This window comes from Hemiscyllium ocellatum, chromosome 4 (assembly GCF_020745735.1).
Source record: "Hemiscyllium ocellatum isolate sHemOce1 chromosome 4, sHemOce1.pat.X.cur, whole genome shotgun sequence".
NCBI lineage: Eukaryota > Metazoa > Chordata > Chondrichthyes > Orectolobiformes > Hemiscylliidae > Hemiscyllium > Hemiscyllium ocellatum.
In genome coordinates, this window is record NC_083404.1 from 119,453,195 (window position 1) to 119,473,863 (window position 20,669).

General features: G+C 37.7%; 1 protein-coding gene across 4 annotated transcripts in view; it reads right to left on the reverse strand.

Moving 5' to 3' along the window:
* The window catches only part of LOC132815498 (adhesion G protein-coupled receptor B1-like), a 177,660-nt gene that overhangs the window by 139,663 nt on the left and 17,328 nt on the right, over positions 1-20,669 (reverse strand). For all 4 annotated transcript variants that reach the window (XM_060824471.1, XM_060824470.1, XM_060824469.1 and 1 more), the window contains exon 3: positions 12,335-12,437. In XM_060824471.1, coding sequence (XP_060680454.1) covers positions 12,335-12,437 — 103 coding nt within the window. The remainder of the gene's footprint in view (positions 1-12,334; positions 12,438-20,669) is intronic.

Below are 20,669 nucleotides of genomic sequence, written 5' to 3' on the forward strand. Positions count from 1 at the left end.
CTTTTACAGATGCTGCCAGACCTGCACAGTCTCTCCAGCACTTTCCGTTTTTGTTTCAGATTTGCCATATTCGCTGTTGTTTTTAATTTCTTTAAAATGATCAGCTTATCCTTCTACAAAGGATCAATTAGTCTTCACTGAAGCCCACTTGCAGAAAGCTGCTCAATCCCAATTAAAATGTTCTGTCAAGAATGTCATATGATTGCGCACTCCCTCTCTGAGACCTCATGCAGAATGATGTGAACTTTCTTTCGGCCCCAGTAAGCTCCCCATGTAGAAAGAGCTGCTGTATGGCTTATTTCCAAAGGAACTCATAAACAGATGGCACATACAATCCCTGTACAATGTTACATTCAGAGGGATATGCTCTTTGCTTAGTCCCTAAAAAGGAAGGAAGATACACTAACTGCTCAATTTCTAGCAAAGCCCTTATACAGATCACTCATCATTCCATAATTTCAGCTTAAATCCCCGAAAGTGTTTCTTGCTGAATCCTCACACAGAATCAGTTCTCTACACACTAAATTCCATGATACGGTCTTTTTTTGTCCAGTTCCTTATGAATAGTCTTCATGTCCACAGCAATGATTACTTTTCAATTCTTACAGCATTATAAGGTTGATTTTTAATTGAGTGTACATCAACACTATATAAAACAGCAAACCTTATTATGAGAGAAGAGAAATGTGGAAAATTCAATATTGTCTGAACTCTGAGAACAGAAGCAAAAATATTCTATAGCAGCTTCCATCTTGGGAGGAGGAAAGTGTTTCCTACACTGACAACTTGCAATTTCTTTTTGAATCATATTATACTTCAACATTTCCCACTTTTGTCAGTACAGCAGAGTAAATGTCACATTCTATGCCAGCATATGAACTAAGGCAGTGATTTGGTCACTTAATTAAAAAGAAATTCACCTAATTTCACTGGTGGCAAATCTGCCAATGCACCAGGACTAGATGCATTTGAGTCAATGTGATTTTGCAGCTGTGTGATAATCGGAGTTAATTCATTTCAATGGAGCTCTGTGTAAAGCAATCACTATAGCTAGCAGGTGCTATATCTTAGGGTGCTCAAATGGCAGTAACTATGCAACTCACAGAATCAATTGCAGCAATTTTCTTTGAACAGTTTCACAGTTACAAATTAGATCTGCTCTGTGGATCATTTAAATGCAGGAATTTCAAACCTGCCATTCAAAATATCCTTGATGAGAAAAGGGTGAATGGGAATTACCACAAGATTGAATTGCTCTTGACCAGCTTGACATTTTCCTTTTTCACTAATACACTAATTCATTAACATTAGCTCAGAAAAATATTGTTCTTAATTAAGGCAAGCAGTCATTTAGTTTTAAATAATATTATAACAATCAATTTACTTATAGTATGGATTGACCGACCTTAATGCACTGCTCTTGCAGAGGGCTGAGGGAGCTTAGACTGAAGTTATTTTTTCAAGTGATAAATTTCCAATTTCTACTATATCATCAGGCTGAGAAGAATCAGAACGAAAGAATTTTCCACAAGTTGCTGAACAAACTGAATGACAATAAAGTTGCTCCTTCATGTTGCTAAGAGGCAGAAACTATGAAATCACGAGAGCAAGATGATTGCAGCCAGGAAGGAATTATCCAAATTTAACGTGCTAGCTCAAATTTTCCCTCAAGTGCAGCAACGTTAGTTCATTTTACATTTGAGTTAGCTAAATAAATTCATTATTTAAATATATGAGAGCATAACCTTAGGATGTAGCATTAATCTGAACTGGATATTTATGTCTTTGATATAAAGACACGAACATTGATATTAATAATTGCTCATTCATTCTTTTGGAAGTGAATGGAGAAAATAAAACAAATCCATCGCGCTTCCTCAAATCAGTGCTAATTTTAAGTAACTACTCATCTGCTTCTGTGCCTGTTCAAAGTTTGCCTCTGCATTTTTCTGCTTTAAGCCTTACAAACTTCACAGTATTTGATAGAATTCACAGATTCTTTATACCCATTTTTTATGCTCCTACTCCCTGCATTTACTATTGAAAGAAGAGCCTATCCAATCCATCCTTGGCAAACAACAGGTTAAGATGCCAAATACAATGAGCAAGAGAGTTTATCGATTATCAAGACAGAAAAAAAACAAATTGCTTTTGTTTACAATTATCCAGAAAATCAATTTCATTAACGCATGCATAATCCTTCATTCAGATGACTTTATTTTGTGTTTGTGTCAATACTTTCCTTTAAAATTATAATGTTCATGGCACTTCTTTCTGTGGAAGATTAGGTAAAATTACAGAGTAATGACAGGTCCAAGACACAGGTACTAGTAAGAGATTTAAAATGGAGATAAGTTGTGAGTGAATGGATAAAGTAAAAGACCGAAATGGCAAACAATGCAGAAGTAGGTCTTGTTGGATGCAGTCAGTGCCTCAAACCAGACTTCCATTCATCAGCAGCAATTTCAGAAGTGCTAAATTAAAAAACCATTAGAACTTGGTTACGGTGTGCTTACGCAGCTGAATCCTGACAAACACATCAATTGTCAAGAAATATTACAGTTCAATGAGGCACACTGAATTGCAGAAAAATTGGCCAGTTGTGCTTTGTTCCATTGCCAACTTAAATCATTCACAAAAAAAAACAGCTGTCACATGGTGAAGTTGGCAGCCAATTAGCTCCACTCAGTACATTAGGAATTGGAAACTGGGCACTTTATGCAAAAGCAAGCAACTGGATCAGAGTTTTACAATGGAGCAGCATAGAATGGCTCAGATATTCTGTAAAATGAGAACTAAGGAGACACATCTTGCTGGCTTTACCCTTATTATGCTTGTGTCCAAATTCCACACTTTATCATCAATTTCAAAGAAGTGCAGCAGTGACCCAAATCATCTCTTTGGGGAAATCATGGTTTATTTTTCAAGTGGAAATCATGCAATACACTCTTATCCTCTTAATGTAAGAATTATCTCCATTAATATAGTTTGGAATTATCAACATAATGATTATAATCAACCTTATTCACCAGGTTTACCATATTTTAACAACCACAACTTAATAATTCAGTTCTTGCCAATGGACAAAACACAGCACAGTGGGAGGTCAGCTATCCAACAGGGCACAGCTAGTCCCACTTGCCTACCCTTATCATATGGTCCCGTTAATTTTTCTCTTCAAATACTAATCAGATTCCACTGTGAAAGCTCCAGTTGTATCTGGCCCTACCACAACATCTGGTAGGGTTTTCCAGATCTGAACTGTATAAAGAAAAGTATGGTGTAGGAAGGCTCAAACTCGGCTTTCAATAGAGAATTCAATAAGCACCTGGAGAAACAATAACTTTAAGTCTGTGAGAAAAGGGATGAGGAATTGGGAGCAAAAAACACTCTATAGCCTTCTGGACTTAAGACTGAATACAACACCTTCAAACTGTGAAACAACTCCCATTCCTTCCATTTCTTTTAGTTTCACTTGTTACAATCTCCCTCCCCTCCCCTCATCTCCATGGGACTGTCTGTTCTTTCAAGTCAGGCAGTTAGACCATTGCTGTGCAAATCACTTAACCCAAACTATCAACATTCTTTCTCCCCCAGCACTCCACCCTCCGCACCAATCCCCCTTCATGCTTCACGTAATCTCCAATGAAGAATCATCTAGACTCAAAACTTTAGCTTGCTCTGTCTCCATGGATGCTGTCTGAACCCCTGTGATCGCCAGCATTTGCTGTTTTCAGAACAAAAACCAGAAATAGCCAGAGAAACCCAAAGCTCCGGCAGCATTTGTACAGAGAAAGCAGAGTTCAATGTTTCAGGTTCAGTGAATGGGCACTAAGCTCAGAACATTCATTCTGCTTTCTCTCCACAGATGCCAGCACATCTGCTGGTTTTCTGTAGCTATTTCTGCTTCAGATTTAAAGCATCGGCAGATTTTCTTTTCTATTTCATGAAGAAGTGGGAGTTGCACTCACTAAGTCACGCTTGCAGAGAGCTGGTACAGATTTAACAGGCAGACTGGTTACCGCACAGTAGGAAACCAACTTATGATTCTAACAGTTATTCCCTCTGCCAAAGAAAATAGCTATAACTGGTTACTTATCTCACTGGCTTTTTTGGGATGTTTTTAAGCACAGATTACTTGTCATGCTTTCCTACATTAAACAGCGGCTGTTCCTCTTTGCTGGCCCTAAAGCAGTGGGCATTCTGACATCATGAAAGAGGCTTAAAATACCAGGTTCTTTCTTCTTCTTTTATTTACAGAATATCTTCTGGAAACCAAGTGTGAGACAGCTAAAAGTGCTTGACTAATACTCATCATATTCCCCATATTTGGAATGTGAATATTTGGTCTTGTTGAAAAATGACTGCTCATATTCAACACTGGTATCTTTCTGACAAGATGAAAATTGCCTATGTCTATCTTGTACATTCAAAGCAGAACAAATCCAATTCAGTCAATAATTCCACAATATGTTGGAAGATAAGTTCCTAGAGTGCAGTTGGGTCAATTTACGAGAGAGGCACATTTTAGTTAGAACCAAAGAGTTGATGATTTTAGACTTGCTAGTTTGCAAGAAGATAGGATTTCTCTAGGCAATAGTGACAATAAGATGATAACATATTTATTTAACATATTCTCACTTTCAGTTTGAGTGAGAGAAGTGTGGGTCTTGAATTCATATCTTACACTTAAATAAGGACAATTATAAGGGTATGAGAACAGAGATGGCTAAAGTGAACTGGGAAAATAATTTTTAAAATATTCAAGGATATGTTTCATAACTTTCAACAAAGGTATATTACACGGAGAATGAAAGATGTGGATAAGAAAAAAATCATACAATACTGTCAAGATTATTAGGCAGAGGTTTTTGTGGCAAGTTTTTTGAAAAGGGAAATAGTAACTCATGTAATATTATTTCCTCGGACAAAGTGGACAATTAATAATTGTACACCAAAAGATAGCAGTAGCATTAACAATGTATTTTGTTCCTGTCTTCACTGTAGAAGACTTTAGTGTTCTTTTAGAAAGTAACAGGCAAAATGAATTAAAGGCAACCTGTACGTGTAGTATCCTTATAGCTTTACAGATGACATTTGAACAGGTTCTATATCAAAAGTTACATCACAAAATTAAAGAGTTCTTGGAATAGAAGGTGGAATTAGAAAATAGAAAGTAGAAGCCTGGATAAAGGATTGGGTCATTAAAAGAAGCAGAGAGTACGGATAAAAGGTCATTTTCAGCTTGGCAAACTGTTAGTCGTGGTGTGTCACAGAAATCAATGCCTGGGACTATACTAACAATCTGTCGAAAAGTGTAATGCTGGAAAAGCATAGCAGATCAAGCAGCATCCGAGGAGCAGGAGAGTCAGCATTTCGGGCATACACTCTTCATCAGGAATTCTTAATGAAGGGCTTACGCCCGAAACATCAGCTCTCCTGCTCCTTGGATTTTTTGACTCTGATTCTCCAGCATCTACAGTCCTCACTTTCTCCTATCTCAATCGATATCAATGACCTGGATAAAGAAGCAAAAGGTATGGTGGATAGACTTTATGATGATACAAAAGATAGGTAGGAAATGAAATTGTTAAGTGGACATTATGTTATGGACCACACCAAACCTCCTTCAAATGTATTAAATAGGTAGCCTAGACAGTAACTTTTTTTAAATTTAAAGGCAAGGGTAAGATGCTGCGTTGTCAGTATAATTCAATTGGTTACTCGGCTTTCAGCAAAACACACTCTATTCTTACCCTATCATTAAAATGCAAACAAAAAAACAGAAGAATTGGCCTACCTTTAACTCCACTGGAAAACTTACCAGAATAATAGATTATTTAACTACTGAACAGCAACTGTCGCAATATACTATCATCCCATAAATACAAATTTAGTAAAATAGATTGTTTCACATGCTATCCTTGCAGCAAAAGCAACTCCAGTTTTTTGATGTAACAAAGAGAGGAATAATAGCTTCCACATGCAGCTTCAAAACCCCAGCTTACTGAAAGCTAATTTAAAACCCTGGTTCTATGGGAGTCTGAATCCACCCAGTCATGCTGTTCCAACTTTAAGGTCTCATAAGCTGTTTACTTTCTTGGTTTGGAGGAGACAGCTCTGTGGCTATGGCTCAAAACATTCCTTCAAAATAAAAAGGACAAAATGCATCATTTAAAGCCATGTGATTGTCACACTTATGACTCTGGAAAGAGATTCAGTTAAATTAATTGCTAAAAGTTAGGATTATTTAGGGAAGGATATAAATGTAGTGTATTTTTGGTACAAATAGAGACTGCAAAACTCTAGTTACAAAGGGATCTGGGTGTCCAGTACATATTATTTATGCAGGTATGTAAACAAAGGGGAAGGAAAATCTAATGCTGTTATTTATTGCGAGGGGCTAGAGTATCAAAGTAAAGAAGCCGTATCGGGGCAATAGACAGACCACACCTGGAGAACAGTATTTAGTTTTGATCCCCTTATTTCAGAAAGGATAAAACTGAAAATTGGAGCAATTTGGAAGAGCTTCACTTGCCTGCCTCCCGGTTGAGCAGGTGAAGATTACATTCTTTGGTGTTTAGAAGAATGAGAGGTGATCTTAGAAAAAAAAATAACATTTTTGACAGGGTGAATGCTGAGAGGACTTTCATTTTATGGAGGAGTCTAGAACAAGAGGACACAGTTAAACAAAAAATGAATACCAACTAAGTCTGGGATAAAGAGGGTCATTAGTTTATAGAATTCTCAACTACAGAGAGCAACAAAGTCAGTGTCACTGAGCAAATCCAAAGTCAGTGTCACTGAGCAAATCCAAGGCAAAACTGGGCAGGTTTTTTTCAGTCAAGGGTGTCAAGAATTATGGAGCAGAGAGAAAAAGAGAATGAAGGCCACATTCTACTCAGCTGTGATCTAACCTAATCATGGAGCAGGCTCGATGGGCTGAATGGCCTCTTGCAGCTCCTAATTCCTGTGCCAGGTCAGTCTTTTTTCTGGCATCAACGGTGTGATGGAATGTGCCAAAAACATTGCTACCAGCAACAAACAGCTCACCAAAGCTCTGCATTCTCCTGCAGGGCCAGTCAGCTCCTAAACTCATCATATTCTTGATCCAAAGATGGGGCAAAAGAATTGAAGTGAGAATGGCGGTTTTTGACATCAAGCTAGCAGTTGATCATGTGAGGTACCAAGAAGACCTACCAGATCTGAGATAAGTAGGAATCTGGGAAAACAACATAATGGCTGGGGTCATACTGAGCACAGATGTTTGTGGTTGTTGGAAATTAATCATCTCAAACCAAGGCCTTCACTGCATCCAAACATCTTCAAATGCTTTATTAATGATATCCTCTCCATCAGACGTGAGGAAGTTTGCAGATAATGACAGTGGTAAGTATGGTAAAAACCTCTACAACGTAAGAGGTTGATAAGTGGCAGTAACATTCATGCTACACAAGTACCAAACATTGATCCTGTCCGATAAATTATCTTCATAGCAAGAGTATTTGAGTAGGAGCAGGGATGTCTTGCTGCAATGGTGCACGGCTCTTTGTGAGACCACACTTGGAATTTTGTACAGAGATTCAGTCTCAGTTGAGGAAAGGTGTTCTGGCTATGACGGGAGTGCAACAAAGATTTACCCGATTAATTGCTGGGATGGCAGAACAGATGTTTGAAGAGAGACTGGATCGGTTAGACTATATTCACTGGAGTTTAGAAGAATGGGGGGAAATATGTCATAAAAACCTATAAAATTCTAACAGGACTAGACAATGTAAACCCAGGAAGGGCAGTCCCGATGACTGGGCTTTCCAGAACCAGGCATCATAGTCTAAGGATATGCAGTAGGCCATTTAAGAGACAGATGAGAAGAAATTTCTCCACCCAGAGAGTGGTGAGCCTGTTGAGGGATGAGAGGGTGTGGGGAAAAACACTGGCTTAGCGTACTGAGTTGGTTGATGAGTAGTCCATGATTCTACTGAATGGTAGAGCAGGCCAAAGGGACCAAATGGCCTACTATGGCATCTATTTCCTATGTTTCAATGCCAATACCATGGTTGATTCTCCAAACGTCTTGAGAGCTGCCAATGACCTGAAACTGAACTGGACTAATCATAAATACGTGGCAAAAAAGGCTGATAACTCTGCAGTAAAGTACTCACTTGCAGACTCCACTAGCCCAAATCAGAATCATTTTTGAATATTCTCCAACTGGTGGATGAGTGCACTTCAAAAAGCTTGACATCACGCCAATCAAAGCAATCCTCTTGATTGGCATCCCATCTACTACATTCAACATTCACTCCTTCCTCCAGTGGCACACATCAGCAAGAGTATGTTTGTGAAAACTGCAGCAATTCACCAAGCCTCCTTAGCTTGCACATACAAAATTGACCATCCCTGCCATCTACAAGGACAGGGATAGCAGATGCATGGGAATACCATCAACTGCTTATTCCCCTCTGAGCCTCAAATGTTGTGAGTTGGAAACACTGTCATGCTTATGCTCTCATTGAGACAGAATTGTGGAATGCCCCTTCCCTCACAAGGACTGGCAACAGATTTGGAAATAGTTCACCACCAACTTTATTAGATTAGATTAGACCACTTACAGTGTGGAAACAGGCCCTTCGGCCCAAAAGTCCACACCGACCCTCCGAAGAGCAACTCACCCAGACCCATTCCCCTACACCTAACACTACGGGCAATTTAGCATGGCCAAATTCACCTAACCTGCACATTTTTGGACTGTGGGAGGAAACCAGTGCAAACCCAGACATGGGGAGAATGTACAAACTCCACACAGACAGTTGCCTGAGGCAAGAATTGACCCGGGTCTCTGGCGCTGTGAGGCAGCAGTGCTAACCACTGTGCCACCATGCCGCCCAAGCTAATGGGAATGGGGAACAAATGCTGACCTTGTCAGTGATGCTCAGATCCCATGAAAGTATTTTAAATGAAAGCAAATTGAAATTGCAATCTTCAACAGTGAAGTCGGCTATTAAGTTGAATGGGATTCTTTAAACAAGTTTGAAGACAATTCACTGGAAAGGCACAGCAGTGAGTTGATATTTGAAAATGAAGGGTATGCAATTCATCTTTTGGAGCTCCAATCCTTAATTCCTGAGAGCAGAAGAAGGAGATAAAATTACACATTTCCATTCCTTGCTGCACATTCCTTGGTGTACAGTGTTATTTCTTGAGTGCAGTTTGGTTATGTATGATGAATAAGTCATCTGAGCATTACCCTATTGGCCTGCTTATGAGTCAACTCATCCAAGCCTGACTGGACTCCCTGAATTGCAGACAAGTCAACTTCCATTTCAATGTTACTCTTGAGGATTGCAATTTCAATTCCACTCATAAAAGCTTGTCAAATGCAAGCACTCAATAAGGCGACAAAACGACCTCCAGGACTGGTCTTCAGAGAATATCATCTTAGATTTTTCATCAAAGTACCACTTCCCAGGAGGAGGGTGACTTCAGAGGCATCAAATAAATCATCATGAGACTATTTAAAACATAAAAGATAGAACAACTGACATTAAGGAGGGAGACAGGAGCATAGAGAAACGTTACTGGACTAGTAATCCAGAAATCTGGCGATGGTCCACAGGCAAAATTTAAAATTGCAGCTGGGAGAATTTAATTAACAAACTTTTCATAGAAAAGAAGGCAATTAATTTGAGAAAAGATGCTAACATTGTTAAAATGGACCAGGAAACAACTGGGATATCATAAAATCTCATCTAACTCACTAACAGGAAGAAGTCCCTTCATCATTCCGCGACCTGGCTGACACATGGCTTCTGATCCACAAGATTTGATTTATTCGGAGCTGTCCTCTTACATGGCCCAGCAAGGTACAAATGTTTACCTTGCCAACGATGCTCCCATTCCATCAAAGAAAAATCATTGTTATAGGCAGCTCATGGGCAACCTGGGCTGAATTATAAATACTAGCCTTTCCAATGAATCTCATAGTCTAAGAATTGAGGAGTATCAGATCAGCCATGATCCTTGTGAATGATGGAGCAAGCTCAAGGGGTCAAACATGCTCGTCCTGTTTCCATTTCTTATGGTCTATTGGAGTGTTTTTTTTAATGATGTTACTTTTTGTAATTCACTTAAGTTATGATAATCAGAATTTATTTATGTTTCAGGAATATAATATGTTAACCCAAAAATCTTACAAGTGCCATTTTCATAGGCAAGAAAAATTCTGCAGTTACTGATCATTGAAGCAAAAAGATGATGCTCTCATTATTCTTTGATTTAGTATGTTTGGGATTTTATCTTACTGCTCACCACTATTTTGTCAAGGGCAATTCTATAAAGGACATATATATCACATTTCTATTTCTAATACATCAATGTAGAGATACTATCTACTGAGTATTTAGCCAGTATTGAACGTTTACAGCATACATCTGATGCATATTTGTAACATCAAGTTTAAATTAAATAATAAAGGCAGCTGATGACATTACTGTAGCTCAGCTAACCTGGACCAAGCGAAAGGTAATTCAAGAGCAGAGCACTTAAAATGGCTGATACATCGTTGCCATGGTGTCAAATACACTGTCCTTTGAGACAGACATCAAACATAACCAGCACAATTGACAGACTCAGTGGCACTAACCGAAGAAAAGGATTTCTCCCACAAGCTACATAAAGATAGCCAATGATGATTTATCCGACTGCTGTTAAGTCTTGCTACAAGTTAAATGTGTTCAACAAATGTCAATGTCAACAGTTATTGCAATATTCGGAAGTAATTCAGTGCATGTAAAATGCTCGAGTCTCAAAAAAAGCATTTTCAGGTTTAATGAAAGAAAAAGCAGCACTGTTGAAGTTTTTGACTTGATTCATCAGGAAAAATACAAGAATACCAAATTTCAAAAGAGTCAACAATTTATACTGGATGAGAAAATAGTGGTGCACTGATAACTTAAGGTCTTGCCATACAGATCATATAAAAAACTGACAGGGTACTCAACAAAATCATTGGGGCAAGGCTTGGGTAGCAGTCTTCACCATGGCAATGGCTGGACAAATCAGAGTTGACTTTTCAACCATTAAGCATTTCTATTTTTTTATGGAGTATGAATTGTTGTTTCCTTTGAAATTTGGTGTTTTGCGAGTCATAGAGTCAAAAAGAAGTACAGCATGGAAACAGAGCCTTCGGTTCAACCCATCATGCTGACCAGATATCCTAACCTAATCTAGTCTCATTTGTCAGCACTTGGCCCATATCCCTTTAAACTCTCCCTATTCATATACCCATCCAGATGCCTTTTAAATGCTGCAATTGTACTCGCCTCCATCACTTACTCATTCCATACACGTATAATTCTCTGCATGAAAAAGTTGCCCCTATGTTCCTTTTATATCTTTGCCCTCTCACTCTAAACCTATGCCCCCTAGTTCTGGACTCACCCAACCCAGGGAAAAGACTTTGTCTATTTATCCTATCTATGCCCCTTCATAATTTTATAAACCTCTATAAGGTCATCCCTCAGCCTCTGACTCAGCTCCATGGAAAACAGGCCCAGCCTATTCAGCATCTGTCTATAGCTCAAATCCTCCAACCCTGGCAACATCCTTGTAAATCTTTTCTGAACCCTTTCAAGTTCCACAAAATCCTTCTGGAAGGAATGGGACCAGAACTGCATCTTGTATCTGTCCTGAACAATGCAAAATGAAAGAAGTTCAACAACATATCTCTTGTCTTCAGCTATCCTTGAATTATTGGGCTCTTGAATACAAAGGGGCTATCAGAATGCCAACCCTTTTTTCAAAAGCAAACTAAAAAAAGGACTTGCATTTTTAAAGGGTCTTTCATGACCCAGGAAGAATATAAAAATGCTTCACAACCAATGTGCTCACTACTAGAATACAGGAAATGTGGAAGCCAACTTTCTTAACAGTAACTGAAGAAATGACAACACCTTTAACTGTTGTTTGAGGGATAAATGTTGCAAAACACCTGCTCTCCTTCAAATAGTATCTCCTGAGTAGGAAGATAAAGCCTCAGTTTAGCAACTCATCCAAAACATATCATACTAACAACACAGTGTTTAGTACTCCATTGAAATGTTAGTCCAGATTGTGTTGAAGTCTCTTCAATGAGAATTGAACCTCTAACCTAATTACCCAAGGTTCTTAGTCATAATTAAGAGGAAAAAATGACAATTATGTATTTAGATTTCAGTTTCCAAACTGCCGTCACCTTGTCTTGAATCTCTTTTGAAAAAAACAATTAAAGGTTAAAACATCTAAATATAGATCTGCTAAATACCATGTAGTCTATATAGTAAAAAAATACACTTACTTTATTTCTTGTCTGAGTTTGTCCTATCAGGATAAGAGCATTTGATGAAATGATTGACAGGCAGAAGTTTATTAAAATTACCGACCGTTCTGACCGAATGTACCTGCAATGTACATGACAGACAAAAATTACAAAGTAAAACATTACTTTGTTAATTGCATACATTACAGTTGAGTGTCAATGAATGAGGAGGGGGAGAGGGACGAGTCACTCATTAAATAATTATGTGCTTACACAGACAAAAACAATTATTGACTCTGATAGGAGGTTGGAGAGTTGGGAGCTATATTTTTGGAATATCTGGCTTAAAACGTTAATGTTAAATGAAGTAAAAGTTGACTTCTAAATTCCAGTTTCACCAATTGGCTCTAATGAATTTAATGTTCTAAAGGGTGGAAATAAAGATTTATTTTTCTAAAACAGAATTCAATCAGGCTATCTTTAAAGAAGAATGGCTGAACACAAATGTAGATTGTCAGGGTACAACTCCCCACAAATGCTTTTTGAATCTGAAAATGATCCCAGTTGAACAATCACCTTACCAAAAGAAGTAATGTTATTGTTGCTTCCTAACAAAGTAAAATCAGAAGCCAAGTATTTTGTGAACTCAAAGCCCATCAGTTGAGTAGTGAGTAGTTATGTCTATTTTACTGGATATTCTGAATAAAATGTACCAGCAAAATGATTTACTGGATGTTCATGAAATATGATCAGATGTTAATAGATATCAGAATTAAGTTGATAGACTATGGAGGAATATATCATAAATTTTCATGTAACATGTAAAGGATTGTATAAATTCAATTCAGAGATTCTCTGTGCAGTGTTCGCATTTAGATTACTCAAGTTTGCTAAGGTGTTGCATTATGGAGAGGACCTTCATCTTCTGGGGTTCAGTTCTCAGAAAAAGACACACTTTTAGAGCAAATGTCTATTGCCTTGGAAAAATTCCGAAGGAAGCAGTAGTTTATGCCAGTTTTGATAGCACAAATGGAACAAAGGATGGGGATTCTATGATTGAGGCATTTCTAGATTCTCCAGAAGCTGGGTGCAGCACCACTACAAAAATAAAGCTTCAAAAAGGAATGAGAAGGATAAAATATTATTGGTGTGCCACTGTGGATGACAGGAGTGGAGCAACAACAACAAATGAATCTCAGTTCGGCTTTCAGAAGCTAACAGATGTGAGTCAGAATATCTTTGTGCAAAGAGCTACCCAAAACAGAGCAAGGTTAGTGAGGTCACACATGCCAGAGAAAATTTGAAAGCCAGTCAAAATAATAGTTAATCTTAAGGAACTGTGTATTTATCACACAAAACTTCAGTCCAGTAACTATTGTGTTAGTCATGGGTTAAGATAACTTTGCAGTGTTAGATAGGAGCTGCAACTTGTCTCTGTGCAGTATATATTGGCTAAGATGATATCTAAATTCATTCCTATATGAGGATGAAACCAAGATCAAAGAATACGAAAGTTCAACTGGTTTCTAGTTTGGTGAATACACATTAAGGTCTCTAAAACGAGTGATTATTAGATACAAAACAGCTGGAGTAATTGACTCTATGAAACAACTCAAGCAACTCATGACTCATGAAATGCAGAATAAAATCTGAGCAAATCAACCAAATTGTAAGAGGATGGCTGCACTAGCATGGTTGGTTCATGCAAAGAATTTGGTCCAAACATTTGGAGGGTATGGTGTTAATCACTTGATCTCTTGGACCATTATAGATTGTAAACCTAACAGACATCAAAGTGCAAGTAGAAGCTTCAGTTCAAATTAATTATGCAATCAAGCAAAGGCCACAGAACTGTCTAGAACAGTCTAGAAATAGAACAAGAAATAGAAGTCCTCAGGACTGTGACATTTTGGTGGTGACAATAAACTAGAGGATAAACTATGCAAGGGAGGTAAAGAAAAATATAAATTGGAACTAATATTTCAAAGATAGCTAGCCTTGTTGCTGAGATGGATTTCGACAAAACATATCCTTGCAGGTGGAATTCAGAAGTCTAAATGAGGAGACGGGATAATGCAGATGTTAAAGTGGACTCTCCCACAATGAGAAAAATAAGTCTTTTCAGCGCTTTTGGCTATACTTTGATGATTGTGTAGGCCAACTGACATAAAAGCTATTTTCCTATCACAGAAGTGTTTCAGAAACTGCCTTGGGAGACAAGACATACAGAAAGGAAACCATGGAAACTAAAAATCTGTTTTGACTTGAATCATACCTTGAAAAATGTAATTTTTTTTTGGCTAAGATCTGAGAGTAGGCTGTGTTCAACTAAGACATAACCCACAATGTTTTGGTATCAAAAGGGGAAGTTTTCAGGCATCTTCATAGAATGCCTATGATTTTCTATGGGATCGCATTGTGTAAATTAAGAAATGTATTATTAGTAAGATTAAAATGGAATTTAAAATTCAAAGTCATACTTTTAAACTTTTAAAGACATTGGTTTACAGTAAGCAGAAGAGAACTAGAATCTTTGAATTTGTAATCCTATTTACCAAATATTATTCTTAGTTAATCAGTAAAGGTCATTATTGAAAGATGATATCACAATAACAGGAGAAAGAGAACAGTTGTGAAGTTTGATTATTCAGTTAAATTGGTCATCATTTCAACCAGGGAAACTGAAACTAAGAGCCATATTGAACTGTCTTAAAATTGAGAATTTTCAGGGCAAATAAAATATTGGAAAAGTTAAATATTAAAAAAAACACAAGTTTCAAATCTAAATTACAAAATTGTGCAAAATTATTATTTTTGTGATGCATCTCATGCCAATCATCTTGTGCAGCAGGTTTCACATTTTTGGTGACTGAAAATGAAGAATATTGTCCTTTAGACTGGGAAGCCAAGGAAATACAAAACAAGGTTATTAAAATTACTTCAGTTACATTATACTGGTACTTGTGGAGGAATAGATACGGGAGTCAGTTTATCAAATATTGAAGTGGTAATTCTACACAAGAGGTTTACTGAAAACAGTTGATCCACTGAAAGTTAGATAGATATTTGTTCACTGTGAGACAACATACACTTGACAAGAAGACCTAAATAAAAAAGATGAAGAGCTAGAAATTGGCATTAAAGGAGAATCTTTCAAAGTTTGTCTGCATAAGTGGGATTTAACCAGAGATTGTTCTGAAGTGCAATATGCTTTCTTTCTCTTTATGTCTCTCTCCAAGGTTCTGAATCACACAAGCATCAAAAGTAATGACTTACTAATTGTAGAATCTTAATCAACACACAAAAAGCGAAATACAGACTGCAAGTGACCTATTCACTTTGATGAAGTTCAGTTTAAAATAAATATACTTATCAATCCAACTCTATATTGGTTTCAATCAGGATGGATATGACTTCCAAATAAATGATTGATTTGTTGATTATACAGAATAAATATCAACTACTACTGGTTTAGAAAGCAAACACTGAGAGTCAAGGACTTCTAATCTTTGGAACAGGGTAATTGACACTCAGCTTTTATAAATAGGCATCAGGTTTTCAATCAATGAGCAATTTAGTATTCACTGAAGCACAAAGATATCAATGTGTTGAAGTGGTAATTTTTTGTACTTTCGCCTTGACAGAAGCAAAATTCTTATCTTTTATTAAAATAACAGGAATATTTTACAAGTACTTTATTAAGAACTTGTATTTTATTATTCAACATTCAAATTTACTTATTCACAACATGTTTTAAATACACAGACGAGAAAGGCACAAGGTCCTATCTTACAGCTGGTCAGAGGTCCAGATGATACATAGATAAAAACTATGCCAACATATATTGACATGCTTATTTAAAGGCAAAAAAGGATTTGTTGTACTGGAACTTGCTTATGACATTGAATTATAGATCAATCATAGCCAATACTACTTTGTAGCTCACACCACTTCCCATAATATAATTCTGTCGATACACTGCCTCCTCTTCTGCAAAACCTGTAACTGAAACCATTGTTCTAATTTAAGAGCTCAAGGGCACATACTCATTCAGCAGATTATCAGCCTTTCTACAGCTAGTGTTATTTTCTATTTCCAAACCAATTTTCTGCCTTTCTGGTCTAATACTTGATACTGATAATCTTACTCCCACATCTCCTGCCTGGATCAATGTAAACTTGACCTTTGTGCATTAAAATCAATACCAATCTGAGTTGGAATCTCCCAATCCCCATCCTCATTGACTACCCATGACTTTACTTGTTGAGCTATCTCTGCCTTGTCTCCATCAACCAGGCATCAGTCCATCAATTTATACAATTACCATGTTAGAGACATTTTGTAATTAGGGGCATGAAATGTTTTTGTCAAACAGGATTAAAAAGGTCAATCCCAAGGCATTTTACACATATATAAGGAATAAGATGGTAACTAGGGAAAGGGTTGGTTCATTCAAGGAAAAATGAGGAAATTTATGCATAGAGCGAGAGGAAGTGGATGATGTTCTCAGCAAAACTCTGCATCTGTATTCACAAAGAAGAAGGACATGGTGGATGGTGAGTCTTGGAGGGGGTATATTGATCTTCTATGGCATAGCAATAGAAAACAGGAGGCAGTGTTAGGTGCTTTGAAAAGTATTACGATAGATAAGTCTCCAGGACCTGAAGGAATCCATCCAGAACGCTTCGGGAGAAAGAGGAGGAAATTGCTGGTTTTTTGTATGAAATCTTTGTGTCCTCTTTATTCACAGGAGAAGCCCCAGAGAAATGGAGAATAGCCAATGTTGTTCCTTTGTTTAAAAAGGGCAAAAGGGATCATCTAGAAAATTACAGGTGAGTAAGGTTTATGTCAGTGGTAGGGAGGTTATTGGAGAAGTTTCTTCGGGATAGGATTGACTGACATTTGGAAAAATATGAACATATTAGCAGTGGGCAGAATGGCTTTGTGTAGGGATGGTCTCAAAAACCTGATTGAATTTTTTTGAAGAAGTGACAGATGACTGAAGAGGGCAAGTTGGTAGATGTTGTCAACATGCACTATAGCAAGACCTTTGACAAGGTCCCTCATGGAAAGCTGATGTAAAAGGTAAAGTTATATGACGTGACAAGATGGATACAGTTTAGTCATAAAAGACAGACAGTAACATTGGAAGATGTTTCTTTCTGACTAGAGATCTGTGACCAGTGGTGAACTTCTGTGTTGATATCAAATGCAGTCACACTCATTTAACCTCTTGAAGTCAGCTCTTTTGTCAATTTTTGGAATAAGGCTGCAATGAGATCAGGAGCTTGATGGCACTGTCAATGCCACCTTCCACCACTGTGCTGATGATTGAGAGTACATGGATGGCGTGACAAATTTCCACATTCAATTGGTCCTGCTGTTGGTGGACATGACATATCTGGGCAATTGGATATATTGCTGGACAGATCCTGGTGCTGTAACTGGGCTTGATCCTCAGCTAGTTCTGGAGCGCAACTCTTCAGCGTTATTGATGGAATATTGTCAGGCTCATTAGGCTTTGGGGTAGCCAGTGCTTCTGATATTCCTTGACATTAATTGGAATGAATTGAATTGGTTGAAGCCAGGCATCTGTAACACTAAGGGGAGAAAACGGAGATTGAACATCTATTTAGCACTTCAGTCTGAAGACCGCTGACAATATTTCAGCTTTGTTTTTTGCACTAATTTTCTGGCCCCTCCATCATTGATGATGTGGATTTTCGTGGAGTATACCTAAAGCCTGTGGAATATAAACTCTATGTTTAATTGGCTACCATCATTCAAAACTGGATGTAACAGGAGTGCAGAACCGAGAACTTAGATTGGGCGAGATTCCCAAAATTATTCTTAATGAATATGAGAATGCTTTCCTGGCATCCAGCCAGAGGTGTTGTATTTACTCCAATTAAAATGGTGGGAAGAGCAAATTAAGTGTCTTTGCTAACCCACTACTACCCATCTAAACCACATAACCATGTTCTCCTACCCCAGCCATCGTCTCAAGCTGAACAAAGTTATTTCTAAATTTGATTCATCCCTTGACACTCTCCATAATAAAGGCACTTTTGCAAAACTGACCACATCTGACTGCATACTTCAACACCCCTGCCCAAATCATTCCATGATACTCTCATTGGCTGTATATTCAGCCACCCAGATGCTAATTTATGGAATTAGCCCTCCCTAAAATGGAAAATTCCAGCTTTTAAGTCATACCGCTGATCAAGTGAGTGATCACAAATCATTTTATCTCTCCTGGTGATGATTTCACTTGTACCTTCAAACTGCAAATGACAAATTATTTAAAATATTAATATTAGTAGCAAATTTTGCTTTGTTGTACAGGTCGCTACCAATATACAAAGCATTTGCTGTTTGAACCCCATAATGAGATTCATTGGACCCTGAAAGTCACTAAGTCTATTGAATGTTTTGCTGTTCTAAAAATTGCAACCAATGACACCAAGGCATAAATATTAACCAACATGGCTAAAATTTAGGAAGAAATCTAACCATGTAAATTAATTCAAAACCACGAAATGTTTGGAGAACTTTGCACATAACAAATTTCCTGAGTCATTTTCCTCACAACAATGTACCAAAAGTGAGCAATCCAGAGAACTCCTGTCCCACCTCTAAAAAGGTAGGATCAAAATTCTACTTGTGTTTTAAAAAGACTTCTCTCGATAAAATTTGCTCTCACAAAGTTTAGTTTAGTCTGTTCACTTTATTTGTCATTTATTTCTCTATGTGTGCTATCATCTTATTTGTGCTAGCCATAAAATGATGAAATATCTTTCCACATTAGACATCCAACTTCATTATTAAATTGATTCAGATTAGACACAACATTGGCAAGATGTAGAATAAAGCTGACACGACCTTTAGCCTCACTGTCATTTTATTTACAAAATGTCTTATTTCAGAACCACCCTTGGACCTTTGAGTGAGACAGCCAATTTAGATTTCTACTGTAAATGCACATCTGGAATAAACTGAACTTTAATTGGTTAAATTAATTCAACAGGAGACTTTTACTGCCAGCAAGCAGTGGAGACCCACATATTATAAGCCTGGAATCAATTCCAGCAATATTCCTAGTAGTAAAGGATAATGCAACTTTAGCATTATGTCTTCCACAGCCTGTTCATTTTAATGGAGAGAAGGGAAATAAATATTTTAATAAAACAAGTAGCAAATTTTGAAGAAGGTACAAAAGCAAATTGGATATTATTAATCTCAGAAGTAATGTGTCTATTGGATACCACATTTTTTAATAAGAGGAGGAGGAGGAAAAATTAGATGGTGAAGACTTGTGGATACACAATGATGAGCACAGTAAGTCACTATTGTTCTGCTTCTCATTGGAGAGACAGACGGCGGGTGTTGAGTTCAACCTGGGGGCTTACCGCATCTTAAACAAGGAACAAAACTGAGAAGACAGAACCTTCATGGTGACCTCAGCTGGTATAAGATTTGAACTTGTGCTGGTGGCATCACTCTGCATTGGAAACCAACCAACCAGCCAACTGAACTAACCAACCCCCACTTTAATGGTCATGATTTGGAGATGCCAGTATTGGACTGGGGTGTATAAAAGTTAAAAATCACACAACACCAGGTTATAGTCCAACAGGTTGAATTGGAAGCACAGTAGCTTTCGGAGCGACGCTCTTCATCAGGTGATAGTGTCACCTAATGAAGGAGCGTCACTCCGAAAGCTAGTGTGCTTCCAATTAAACCTGTTGGACTATAACCTGGTGTTGTGTGATTTTTCACTTTAATGGTGGTATTGATTAAGGCTGAGAGCAAGTTATTTGTTCGTTGTTGCAGCTCAGAATCACAATGTGTACAGAAAACAAAGTGGCCATTTTGATTGTTATACCCATCCATTTAAAGAAGCAATTCAATTAATCCTAGTTCCCTACCTTTTCCCTTTAACTGTGCATGATGTTTTCCTGTTGAGAGACTAATTCACTCCCCTCTGAATGCCTCGCTTCACTCTGGCTTCTCAGACTGTGCATTCCATATCACAACCACTCACTGCATTAATACATTCTTCTTAATTGGTCCTTTTGTCAATTACCTTAAACCTGGGCTCTCTTGTTCTCAATTCTTCCACCAATGGAAAGGTTTTTGCTAACTTCTTCATCCCAATCCCTCATAATTTTGAATATCTCTCTGAAATTTCCTCTCAATCAGCTCCAAGAAAAATGAGTCCAATTTCTCCAATCTGTCTCTGTAACCGAAGTTCCTCATCCCTGCAATCATTCTCATGAATCTTTTCTGCACTTTCTCTGATGACTACACATCTTTCCTCAAGAGCTGTGCCCAGAAATAGACACAACACTTCAGCTGAGGCTGAATCAGT